Source organism: Gordionus sp. m RMFG-2023, chromosome 3, assembly GCF_954871325.1.
Source record: "Gordionus sp. m RMFG-2023 chromosome 3, tfGorSpeb1-WG-v2, whole genome shotgun sequence".
NCBI classification, from domain to species: Eukaryota; Metazoa; Nematomorpha; class Gordioida; order Chordodea; family Parachordodidae; genus Gordionus; species Gordionus sp. m RMFG-2023.
The window spans coordinates 31,773,249-31,787,592 of NC_088777.1; the positions used below are offsets into that span (position 1 = coordinate 31,773,249).

The 14,344-nt window shown below is 25.9% G+C and overlaps 1 protein-coding gene across 2 annotated transcripts in view; it reads right to left on the minus strand.

Annotated features, from left to right (window-relative positions):
• Nucleotides 1-890: 890 nt before the first annotated feature.
• The window catches only part of LOC135925679 (collagen alpha-1(IV) chain-like), a 39,730-nt gene continuing 26,276 nt past the window's right edge, over nt 891-14,344 (minus strand). For both annotated transcript variants that reach the window (XM_065461114.1, XM_065461113.1), the window contains 11 exons: nt 13,341-13,469; nt 13,120-13,245; nt 11,914-12,039; nt 9,086-9,211; nt 8,691-8,816; nt 8,161-8,286; nt 7,369-7,494; nt 6,956-7,135; nt 6,011-6,272; nt 2,296-2,510; nt 891-1,549 (listed from right to left, as the gene is read on the minus strand). In XM_065461114.1, the coding sequence (XP_065317186.1) occupies nt 1,265-1,549; nt 2,296-2,510; nt 6,011-6,272; nt 6,956-7,135; nt 7,369-7,494; nt 8,161-8,286; nt 8,691-8,816; nt 9,086-9,211; nt 11,914-12,039; nt 13,120-13,245; nt 13,341-13,469 (1,827 nt within the window). In that variant the 3' untranslated portion in view covers nt 891-1,264. The remainder of the gene's footprint in view (nt 1,550-2,295; nt 2,511-6,010; nt 6,273-6,955; nt 7,136-7,368; nt 7,495-8,160; nt 8,287-8,690; nt 8,817-9,085; nt 9,212-11,913; nt 12,040-13,119; nt 13,246-13,340; nt 13,470-14,344) is intronic.

Here is a 14,344-nt window from a genome sequence, read left to right on the forward strand (position 1 = left end):
TAATAAAAAGTCTGGATGAATGATTATATTTGAAGATAGTAACTTCTTTACCAAATATTTTTGTTAATTTTTTAAAATAATTTAAACTATAAAACATTTGAAATTTTCACGTTAATGGCACAGATATAATTAAAGGGTGATGAGAACTACTTTCTAGTTGCTTTAACTTATAATTTGTAATTTATTTTCTTTATATTTGCAGATATAATCTTATATTATTAATTTTGGGAGGACATTAAATGATAGAATAAATAATGAAATGAAATATATTTAATCAACCATTACTTAAGATTCGTGTAATTTAATTACTGAGCTAATTAAGCCCTTTTCTTTATATAGGTTCGTACTATAATGAAACTAAATATACTAATAGTTATTCTTAAAATATCAAATTCATACAGATGATAGGATAAGTTTAAAAATTTTGTTTGATAAATTATATCGTAGCTAACAAATGGCGTAACCAGGGGTAAAGGGGGCAGGAAATTTAACAAAATCCACCCCCCCCCCCCTATTCATCACCTTATTTGAAATAAAAAAAATTGCAAATAAATTTAATTATTTTTAAGATATAAAAACATTTTTTAATTTTTAACGTTAAATTCCATGTTGACATAAAAGAAATATTTTTCACTTATAGGTGATATCAGAATGACCTACATAAGGTGTTTTTTTTTAAACTTAAGACTTTATTGTTTTTAATATAAGTTTGAATGTCCTACGGGCTATTGGCATCAACCCGCCCTGCTCCCTCCCCTAGAATACTTATACTGAAAACTTATATTGTTTCAATGTATATTATTTTTATTAATATCATGGAAGATACTATATGATAAATAGTATATTATCTAGCTGAAATAATATCGAATAATGACTTAAATATGGTAATATAAAAAAGTTAGGTTGCAGCTCTAGGATTTAAAAAAAAATGATTAAATTATGAAAATAAGAAAATAATAAAAATTTAAATGTTATTAGGAAATATTGGTTTATGAAAAATAAGATACAAATTTCACGTAAATAAATATAAAAAAGGGACAAAATCATTAATTTTTATATATAATTAATTATAGTAAGTATATATTTTTTAAAATTAATCTAATATTTTTCTAAAGAGAAAGAATAAAAATAAAAGTAAAAGTAATAGTATAATTATTATAAAAGCGTTGAAATTTGAAAAAATGCTTTAAATATATCGTTTATCTAACTTTTCCCTTTTTCTTCATCCTATTTATCTTCGTTCTTTTCCCCTACCGAAACACGTTTAACGCGAACAAACAACGCAATTGATTACTTTATCGGCTGGATAATTGTCGCAATTCAAAATTCCATTACTGCAAATAGATTGCACTACGTAAAGAGCTGAACCATCTCCTTTGATTGTCTTTTCCTTACCTCGATTGTGATGAGATATTTCGCCATCACTATCCACACAAATGTATTCAGAACGAGCAAACTGATTGTTCAAGGACATTATAAACCCAGAATATTCGACATCCCATTGTGGCGGGCAATTTATTTTAGCTGGGATCATGACTGAAACTGCCACCTTTTTTTTAAATTTTGACTAATTTTACTATTTTCCTGCATTTTAAGTCTTATTACTATTCATAATTAGACTCTTTGAAAATTAATAAATAATAATATAGCCCGTAAAATAGTTAAAAAGATTAACCAAGTTAATAAAGAAGACGCTAAAAAAGTGCTTACTGTTTAAAGGGAAAAATATGGATGTGCATTATATTTAATAAGAGTAAATTTGAAAAAAAATCACAGCAGAGCTTGATTCATCGTAATAGTATAGTTCTTTCGAAATATATGATAACATAAATATAATTCTATCAATACTCTTTTAAAATATAATGTGTGGAACCATCCCGAGGCAAATTTAGGAACTGAAACCTTAAATCCTCTTTTAAAATTTATACTAAAATCCAGAACCAATTTTAAAATTTCCACTGCAAGTAATTTATGTATATTGTCTAAAATGTTGTGAGTTAAAAACCGGACTAGGACCACTTTTTTAAAAAGATTCCGAAAGCCGGAGAACTCTATTTAATCCAGATTTCAAACTGATAATAAGTAATATTTTTATTAAGTTGTTAATATTGCTTTTTGTAAAGAATATTACATCTAAAAATGATTTGAAAATCTATAAGGTATATTCTGGTATCGATGTATTTTGGACATTCTATTCTTGTAATAAATTATATTAAAGTTACTATAACGCTAACCACAATCACTTTTAAAAATACTTTTTCGAAATGAAAAATATAAGGTTTTAAAGAATATAACCTTAGGTAGATAACACATAGCACAAACGGCCGGTTTTTGTTTGATACCTTTAGTGACAAAGGGGTTAGCCATCGGATAGACTCTATATTCAGCTCCATATATAAAAGACATCGATTGAACGCCTTGAATTATTTTGTCGAATTGGGGAGTGATGGGCAGACATAGATAATTGGCTCCACTACCAGGGAACAAATAGTGACCACCGGCTACATATCCTAAAATTTTTGTGAATGTTTAAAAATTGACCCAATTAATACATATAAATGATATAAATCTTTATGTAGATGATTTCAAATCAAATAAAAAAAAATGCTAGTTGCGTAAGGAAATTGAAAAAAAAGTGACAAAATTGGTTAAGTTTAGCAGTTGTTCAGCTTGCAAAGAGCTATATCTGATTGATTTTAGTGTATAATAACTCTAAAACTAATTGACTAGCACTAGAATATAATGTTATATTTGTATTTTCAGAAATAATAAACTTTCGATATATTTTTTATTCAAAAACAATAACACCATTAGATTATATTCACATTGTAAGATAACAAATTTATTGTGGACTTTTTAGTAACAAAGTTTTTTTTTTCAGAGACGTGACTTCATTATAGAGAGCTATATAATCATCCTAGCCTTAATACAACTGTTAAGATGAAAAGTAAATTATATAATAAACAATTAAAAATGCATGGTCCAAGATAATAAAAAGGATTTAAACAAGGTCCTTTACAAGAGATCTTCCCTCCAGATAGAAATGTAGAGTTCAAAATTGGAGCCTTAGACTCTGGGTACGTTAGCCCCACATCATGATAGTCTTTTCTAATCCAGATTTAATTAAGCATACAATTAAATCTGGTTATAGTTCACCTTTAATGGGACATAATATTTGATTAATTTTACCCGATATTATTTTAACTATTATATGAAGTTAACTTTATTAGCAATATTCAATGAAACGAGAACCCGAACCTTCTCGAACTCTCAATATTGAACTCAAACTCTTTTTTAAAATTTAGAATCAGGGTTCAGTGTTCAAGCTTTTTTTTTTAATTTTAAAATTTATTTATTTTATTCTAAACTTTCATTTTATTTATTTTAAATTATATGTTAAAAATAATTTTGATCATTTTTTCCTGTAATTATTTGTTAAATTTAATAGTCGACCACTTTCGTAAAATTTTTTAAAATAAAAATATAATGTTATTTTTTAAATTGTATTGTAGTAATATTATATATAATGATAAATTATTTTTATAGCGATACTAATTAAATTTTTAAAAAATATAATGTTTCTGTTATTTTAACTAATTTTAATAAGTCATTATTGTTGTAGTTTTGTATTTTTTATTATATATTTATATATACAGTGTTGTGATGATTTAATGAAACATATTGACGATTAAATTCAAACCCATTTATATAAAATTATATTATTTGCAAAAATTATTAAAATATAGACAAAGCATTATTGAAATTCTTTTATTATTCCTTTTGTTATTTTAATTATTTTTGCAAATATTATAATTTTATATGAATGGGTTTGAATTTAATGGTTAATATGTTGTATTAAATCATCACAACACTGTATATAATGATATATATGAAATGTCAATCAAAAGTGATCTTTTGAATTAGTTTTTGTTAGTTAGTGGATATTAATGTAAAAGAATGATCATATGTTTGAAGAAGCTTTGTCTTCAATAATGTATTTGTGTAATGAAAAATAAAGTATTTATAAGAAGATCAATCGTTTTATGATGCAGATTATATATATAATATTAATAATGTTTCATTTTAAGATCAGGTTTTAAATAATAAGTTTCATCATTTAACAATTATTTTTCTGGTCTCCGAACTCGGAATCCACCTGAACCCGAACCTGGTTCAGAGATTTCGATATAATATTATTTAATATTGTCAAGGGAAAAATGTAATAAAAAAATCCAAAATTAAGTAAGAAATAAAGAAATATGTAGTAATTAAAATAAATTGACACTAAAAAATCATATTAGGTAGAAAATAATAAGATCTTTTATTCAATAAGAAGCTTATATCCCTTTTATTCACCGGCTTTTTTATTTAAAGATGACTAATATTTTTAATCATGTGGAAGTCATAAAAATGACATTATTTTTTTTATTAGTATATTTAATATCGTGCCGCATGATATGCTTTTTTTTTTGTGTTTTGATGTTTTGTCGCGTGACTTTTTGCTAAATTTTGCTTAAGCTTAAAATTTGTATGCTCAATTTAACAAGCTGAGAATATTAAAATCAAATTTAATATAAATGGTATTAATATAAATTTTGATAAATATATAATTATTGTAATATTTAACGTATAATTTTAATATAATATTTAAATTAATTAATAAATTTAATTTAAATTAATATGATATAAAGAAAAATATATAAATTGATTAATATAAATTTTAGTAATATATAATTGTAATATTTAATATAATTTAATTATAATATAATGTTTTAATATTGTATTTTAAAATATATACATAATATTGAATTATAAATAAATTATATTAAATAGGTAAATAATATCATAAATATATAAATGTAAATAATATTATAATATATAATATAAATTATACTATATTAATTATTATATTATAACTAAATCATATTAAATATTACAATTATATATTACTAAAATTTATATTAATACTATTTATATATTTTTCTTTATATCAAATAAATTTCAATTAAATATATTAATTAAATATTATATTAAAATTATATTATGTTAAATACAACAATTATATATTTATTAAAATTTATATTAATACCATTTATATTAAATTTGATTTTAATATTAATTATGTAATTATATTAAATATTTTATATATTTACTAAAATTAATATTTATACAATTAATAAATTTTTCTTTATATAATATTAATTTAATATTAAACACTTAAATAGTAAAATCTATCTAATCTGTAAAAGTTAAATTTTTTATTTTTTTATAGGGGCCATTTTGACAGCCATTTTAGCATATTTGCCTTTTTGATATTTTTAAGAGTATATAGAGCGCACCCGAACCTATTTAAATTCGTCGAAAAAAGTTTAAATAAACTTGGGAGTGCTCAAAAATAAAAAATTAAGAGGTGCTTATTTTTATTTGGCACCATGCTCTCATTCACCCCTTTTTTCTGATGCCAATATATAACTATAACAAAATATTATGAAATAGACAGAGTTATAAAATTTAGTTGACAGTAGCGCGAATTAAGTATAAAGTTAATAATAAAAAAGTAAAGTATAATTAGATAATATCGAAACAAATAGGCATCTGATTAGTTCAAATTTAGTAGGCTATAATATATGCATAACGAGGTTATGCTCTCTACAAAAATCATTCCTATTAGAAAACATTAACATGAAAAGTGAAATTTTTTAAACTTTCATATTTGGAAAAAAAAAGAATCTCCTATACCACTTCAACTTTGATAAATACATATTCTTTTCATTTAATGGTATTTATATATTTCTCTTAATTCTGTCTATAAATCTGTATTTAAAAAAATTAAAATAAAAGATTCCTGAATCCATGCCTGTTATTATATTTAGATGGTTTCAGATTCAAACAAACAAAGTATCACTTAGCTGATATGATTTTAAAAGTGCTATGCTTATTTATCTATATTCATATATACATAAGAATAAAATTGATTAAATTTTTTAAAAATAAACATAAAAATCTAAACCTGAATAAAGTATACTAGCCCTGGGTGGACATGTACTGGATCCCCACCTAACGTACGACGTACCTCCTATATCTTCCAACTCATCAATTTGAGGGGCAGAGCACTGCCCGCAGGTGGCTGGTTCTCCTAGACTTCCTCCTGTTCCAGGTGGGCCAGGATGGCCTTGCTCACCTACAGGTCCAGGTTCACCAGCAGGTCCGGCTTCCCCATCAGGACCTCTTTCCCCTTGGGAACCCATGTTACCGGGAAAGCCCACATCACCCTATGGTAGTCAATATCGAGGAAGTGTCAATAAAGGAATAGAAGTTTAAAAAAAAATATTATTAAAATGTTACACTTGAATACAAGTTTTTATTCTATAAATAGATAAAGAAAGAGTTAATTGATGTACTCAGTGCAGTCACAGGGGTTTAATAGTTGCATATAAGTTATAAATCAGGTAAATTATTAATAATATATATAGTATTGTACAAATATTTGTAATGGTGTAAGTTACTACTGTTTCCTAAAAAAATCGCCCTTTTTCTTTATAAAGCTTACTATATATTATTGAAATTTCTCAACATAATGATCTTGATCCTAACTAATAGAAAAGATATGTTCAATAATCGATCATCAGACATTTAAATTGATTGTGAAACTTTTTGGCGATCTTTTTTACAATGATCTTAAGATAAATTCACTTGGTATGAGTCTTGGCAGTTAAAAATTTGGGGGAGATACTTATATAAATTAAAACTTTCAAGTTTTGACTTAACTTTAAATAAAAATTATATCTAGATAGTAGAAGTATATTTATTATATATCAAAAATGCAATATATCGGAGTCTCTAAATCCATAAAAGTATATAGTTCCATATCAACAAACTTAAAAAACAGCTTTTTGCGAATTAACAATAATCTAGTAAATACAGTGTTATATTTTATAATATAAATTGTGTATACCGGAGTTCCCCTAACACCTCTGCTTCCTATTCCCCCGTTTTTTCCCGCCCGACCCCTTCTGCCTGGGTAACCGGGTATTCCTTGGTCTCCCCTTTCTCCTTTAGGGCCAGCTGGACCATCTTTTCCATTTCCACCTGGCCTACCTGGCCTTCCTTCAGGCCCCTTTTCACCTTCCGGTCCCTGTGATAAAAATAAATAAATATTATTATATATTAAAGTAGTTAAATATTAAGCTATAATTCATGATAATTGATATTATAGAATTTATCTAATTAGTTTTTTTTAAACTTTGATCCTTTTAAGCAATCCAAAAATACATTGAAGTTTACTTGATAAATAGTCGGAATATATTATAATACGACTATATTAAGAAGTAATTATTTTTTTAAATCAAATATTTTTATTTAGATTACAGGTGGACCAGGTGGCCCTGGCTGACCATCTTTCCCCGGTATTCCATAATGCCCATCTGTTTTATCTATTCCTGAGTTTCCAGGTCTGCCATCTATACCATCTTTTCCGGGGTTTCCTTGATCTCCCTATAACATTTATTTTTTTCAAATCAAAATATGTAAAAAATAATACCATGACAAATAAATAAAAGGGATAATTTTTGACCTGACCTCTCTCATATTTTTCAAAATTTTGTTAATGATGGTATGCATATAGAAAACTATAAAATAAATTATGGTCTCAACTATACTTAGAGGTTGAGAGCTCAAAGTGCAAATAATTGCACGACTAAATTTGAGTGCCCATATTCAAGCCCTAGTGTTGAAACTTAAATTCTACATCTCTTTTAGTTTCTACAGATATCAATTATCAATACCTAAAATTTAAAAAAATCTTATGGGGTCAGGTCAAATCAAAATAATTTTTGGTGAATTTTTTGGATTAAATGGTTTCCAATCTTTATCATTTTATAGACAAATTGCGCTAAGCTTAGACCATCTAAATCCACAAGTTATAGCAAAATTTACTTTTCATATTTAGGTAACTCCCTATTTCGAACAAAACTTCTCAAACATTAATTCCTATTGTATCTAAAAAAATGACACCTGCTTTATTATGGTAAAGATTCTAATAAAGGGTTATAGTATTAAAAGTGTATATGTCTTTTTTTCTAATAAGAAGAAATATATAGGTATACTTTCTTACCTTTTTCACTTCTTTATTCAAAAAATGTTATATATTTTATATGAAACTAAGTCTCCCGGACTTCCCGGCTGTCCATCTTTTCCACCTAAGCCATCATCTCCATCTTTTCCTGGATTTCCGTCTAAACCATTTTCACCATCTAATCCATCTTTTCCAGGGGGACCGGCTGGACCCTTTTTTATTTGAAAAAAAATAAAAAAAATAAACAATTTTAACAAATTAATATATTTTTCCAAAGTATTTTCTTACTTCATCGCTTGATAATTATAGATTTCTAGCTCCAATTTTTAAAAATAATTTTACACGAGAATAATTTTTTTTATCTGCTTATGAGTGGACTCTATCGGGCGGGTAAATTTTTATTACTTGACTATAAGATATACAATTTTAGAAAATTACAAATGATATTTTATTATTTAAAAAAACATAATTTAAAAATGAAATTTTGCGTGATGAATCGGTAATTATCTTTTATTGAGCCTTAACTCAACTTAAAATCGAATGACACAATTTTATAATCTATGTAATTTTATAAAAATTATAAATAATGCTTTTTTAAAATTTCCATTATACATACGGGTATTCCATCATTTCCAGGGGATCCGTCTATCCCTGATGAACCCGGTATTCCATCGGTGCCTGGCTCTCCTGGAATGCCATCAGAACCGGAATTTCCATCTTTACCTGGAACACCCGGAATTCCCTTTAGGAAATTTTTAAAAGTCATAAAAGAATGAGTTATAAAAAATTATTTTTAAAATTATTAATAATTTACCGGATTATTTTTTACATGTTATCTCATGATTATCTAAAATTATTAAAATTAAACTTAATTCCAGTATTCTCATATCTTTAATTTAAAAGTCTTCTTTTTTTAAAACTTAGATTTTATGAGATTAACTTTATAAACTTATAAATAATCAATAGATTTAAGTAAATTATTTCGAACATATTTAAAAAAATATTTATTACAGGAGGTCCTAATCTTCCCGGCGACCCATCCCGGCCTGGTTGTCCATCTCTCCCTGGCTGGCCATCATTCCCTGCTCCACCTGGATTTCCATTTTTTCCATCTGGTCCCGGTTCCCCCGTGGGTCCCTATTAAAGAATATCAAAATAATTTTTAATATGCAAAAGATTTTTTAATATTGTATTCATTCCTATGAAGGAATACATTTTAATTGTATTATAATTTTTTGTATTGTCAAAACATTTCATCAATAATTTGTAATTCAATTCAAATATGAATAATTCGATTTTAAATTTCCAAATCGAATAAGTAATAAAAAAAAGTTTGACGAATATTATAAATTAACATTATTCGTACGAATTATTCTTAATTCAAATATTCATATATATTTGAATTATTCCTAAATATAAATTTTTTTTATTGATTAGGTAAACTGTCAAATATTCTTATTTATTTGGCAGCATTGTTTTTGTTAATAGTGCACTGCAGGCGCGTAACCAATGGAGGGAGAAGAGGGAGAAATCCCCCTCCCCCAATCACAAGTTTGTCTGTTTTCATAAATATCATTTTAAGCTGTTAAAAATTTAAACACCCCCCCCCCCTTTCCAGTTAATATTTTGCAATATCAATCAGAGTTTATCTTTGCTGCTAGTTGCATAAATAAATTATTTTCCTATAGCTCACTACTTTGTAAATTTACAAAAACCAAATTTAGATTTTGGTTCAGGTTATTGATTTGGCGGAAAATGTATATGAACAGGTAAATACAATAAGAATGAATGTAGATGAATATTTTTATAATAGTTATCTAGACGTTGAATCGAAAGTTTAATCTTATGATATAACACTAATTAAACTTTGTCTAACACCTAGGCAATTATTGAGATGTGATATAAATGTTGACTCAACTGAAAAATATCCATTTTATCCCATTCTTGGATACTTTTCGCAAATAAAAGCACGGTTTTTAGATAAAAAACAAGTCATTACCTAAAGACTCTTCTTGGTTTTCTGATGACACTATTGATAAATTGATACTGAAATTAATTTAATTAGTGAATTCGAATTGTGGTATAAATATTTACTACGTTTGATTATTTTACCTAAGCATGCTATTGTGCGCTCAATCGGTGTCAGGAAACCTTGGCTCAATTTCTAAATATTTTGAAGTTGTTTTATTGCATGTTTAACTATTACAACATGTACGAATGAAAGGACCTTTTCCAACTTAAGAAGGTTGAAAACTTATTTACGAAATACTAGTTCTGAATCCTAAATGGGTTAGCTCTGTTAAATATCCACAGAGATTCGTTTCCAACGACAAAAGAAATTCTTGATGAATTGGCAAATTTCCCACGAAAATTAAAAATCACATTATAATTATAGTATTTAATAAATTTTTTGTATAATATTGTATTTGATAAGAAGTTATAAAAACTTGTTTTTTAAATTATTATAGTCAATATTTTATACAAACTACAATTAGTATTTTCAATAAAAAAAATTTTCTACTTATATTGTATGAGAATTTAAGATGAGGCTAGTTTTTAAAGCAAATTTTATAAAAAAAATGAACTAAACTTTATTTCAAACATTAAATAATAAAAAATTGGGCTATAACCTTTATTTCTTCTTTAAATATCCTTGCGAATTAGTAAATAAAAGCTAAAAATATTGATATAATTATTGTTGAATCATAAATAATTTAATAGAATAGCTCAAACATATGACCCGGCCGAAGGCCAGGAAAAAGCTGGCCGAAGGCCCGTTTTTCAAAAAATATTTCCCCTACTGGATTAATATTTATTTTCTTTCAACACATTAAATTATTTATAAATAATAAAAATAAAATTAAATTCACAATGATATAAATAAATATCAAATATATTAAGGAAAACCTATAAATATTTAATAATTTATTTTAATCAAATTCAATCAATTATAGATTGAATAGGAATAACTGTTTAAAATTTATTATTAATTCATCTCTCTCTCTATCAATACTTTTTGTTATGGTTTTATATTATACCAGGCGTAACCAACAATCGCAAATTTTCCTGTTCTCGTAAATATCATTTTAAGCTAATAAAAATTTTCCCCTACACAATCCCTCCCCCTTTTCCCCCCATATTTAAAATATAAGGAAGAACTTGATATAAAAATTAGTAAATGTTAATAACTTTTTATAACCATTATAATTCAAAATTTTAGATAAAAAGCATTTTTATTTTTTTTAAAAAAAGTGAAAGAAAACCTAAAATTATTTTTATAAAGCAAAAAAAATCAAAAATCTTAATCTATTATAGCCAAAGGTCTACAATAAGTGAACCTAAAGATATTCAATAAAATTTATAAATAAAAAACCAACTTAATGGTGCCACACCATCACCCCCCCCCCCCCTCCCCCAAGAATTGGATACGCCTATGTTTCAAATAAATAATTGTATTATAACACATAAAATCAATCCTAAAAAATAAGAGTTTTTTGAACACTAAATCATAACTTTCAAAATTTTCAAATCAAATATTAAATTCGATTTTTTGTAATTCACATTCAATGCTCAAACTAAATATATTTTAAGTATTGGACTATTGAAGCCCACCAAATATTTTTTTTAAATAATTTAAAAAATAGATATTATATATATTATTTTAAAATAATCCAAAAGATATATCAAAAGTTAGGATTTTCCGACTATAGGGGAGATGTTATTTAATTTTTCTTTATATGTTTTTATGTTTAAAATTCAACTTCAATGATCTTGAAAATATCAAAATTATCTAATATAAAAAAGGGATACGTATAAATGTAATAAAGCTAGTAACATACCGGTGGCCCGTCTAACCCAGGTTGCCCATCCTTACCTGGAGAGCCTGGAGAACCATCTCTGCCATCGTTGCCCACGCGGCCGGGAGAACCTGGAGAACCGTCTCTACCCCTAAATCCAGGATTACCCTATGTATAAGAATTTATAATTTTTTTATATTTATATATTTTAAAAAGACCTATAAAAATGGGTACTTTTAAATCGAACAAAGATTTAAATTAAGATTTTGCCCATTATTTTTTATTTTGTACACTACCAGTATTTAATAATTTAATTTTCTGTTTAAAGATTTTTTTAATATAATATATTTAATTTTGTTTTATTTAATGTTTTCACAATAGCAATGATAAATAGTTCTCAATCCGAGTATAAAATATTTTAATTATTAGCCCTTTAGAAGTTCAAGTTGTGTAAAGTCTCAACTATTATGAAATGATGAAAGTGGAGTGTCATCCTAAAATAAACTAATGACTAATCAATTACTTATTCTGTTTGTTCAAGTTTAAATATGGTTGATAAGGATATAATGAATATATATATTATCAAAAAAGTAAATCTGAAAAAAATTCAACTAAATAAGTAATAAAAAATGTAATATTCACAAAATTTTTTAAATATAAATTTACTTAAAATATGAATAATTAAAAATGACTACCTTCTTTTCAAAAATATTATAAGTGCAAGCCTACTAAAATTTTGGGGCATATAATAAATAGTATGATAATGAACGTCCAATCAGTAACTAATACACCAACTAGTCCATATTAAGAGAATTGAAATTTTTTTATAAACAATAATTTAATAAAACATGCTTAATTTGACCTATGCTAATCTGATATAGGTTAGGTTAATAGAAGGGATGTCGAGTTTTGGAATAATAATATTATGATATTTTGATAAAAATAATTTGATATTAGTCATGGAGTTTCCATCATTATGATCAACGGGTGAGAAGTAACCTTAAGTTTATTTTATCGATTCTACGAATGATTTACCTGATATGGGCTAGAGTTAGCCTATAAGAGATAGCGGTGGCTATATTATTCAAATTTTGTCTAAACTAACTAAAGCTTATAAAGAATTGATGTGAGCTAGACTTGTCCGACTAACTATTTTTATCAATTTTTAAATATAAATAGAAAGATGTGGTAATTTTTATAGTGCAAACAAAGTTAAACTTGTTTACAATTTTTTGTTTAGTTTATTACTGGAGGTCCCATAGGTCCCGGTGATCCATTTAATCCTGGTTTGCCATCTTGACCATCTTTTCCTGGTAGGCCATCTTCTCCAGGTTCTCCATCTCTTCCTGCTATTCCAGGTTGACCTGCTTTTCCCTAAAAAATACAAATGAGACATATATATATATATACTATGGGTATATAATCATGCATAAAACAATATACCGATAATGTATTTTTTATTGTAAAACCTTATTGCCGTTTCTACCCGGCTGCCCATCTCTCCCTGGGAAACCATCTTTTCCTTGCAGTCCTGGTGGCCCATCTTTTCCAGGTCTTCCACTAGAGGTGCCCGGTTTTCCCGAAGGTCCTGGTGGGCCCTTATAAATCGTTAATAATTGTTTTTAGAGTCATGTTTTAAAAAATTAATTACTTTTAACTTAATTAGTAATATTAAGTAGAACTTGCAATTATCAATTTTATGGAAATTTTTAAAAGGGGCTTATTAAAAGAAGCCTAATAATAACATTATTAGTGAACTAACTTAAATAAAATATTTTAAATTATTTCATATAATAGAGCATATACGCATAGTTTGACATATCATGTCCATTTTTACCTTATTTTTTATTCACCAAAGAGGTAATACTTTGATTCCAGGAACATATATTGTCGGGAATTTAAAGATCAAATTAGACAAGAATTAAAGATATTTATTTAAGTGGTGGTAAATTAATGATATTTATCACAATTTATCAGTATATATATTTCGGTAAAAGTTAATTGTTTATAAAAAAATTTTAATATTATTTCAACAAGAAAATAAATTATATTAAATCAATTTAATATATATTATTAATTAACAAAAAGAAAGTTAATAAATTTTCCACATTATGTTAACATATAGCCGCAAAATAACATGCAAAAAGATAAATATATAAAAATACTACATGCATCGCATAAAATTAAAAAAAATGAGAGAAAAAAAATATATGTTACTTGGGGAAAAAATAACAATAATTAATATGTCAACAAATTCACAAAAAGAGGTGGGGAGGAGAGTCAATATAGCTTTCCATACTAGTCTTTTGTAATAATGATTTTAATTTTAAAAACGATTATTTACACTATATGGGGTTAATTACCTAATAGTTGCAATTCGTAATCATAATTCCAATAATGGATTAACTTTAAATATTACATTACAACAAGCATTACAATTAATGTAACCAATCATATAATATCCTATTATGGA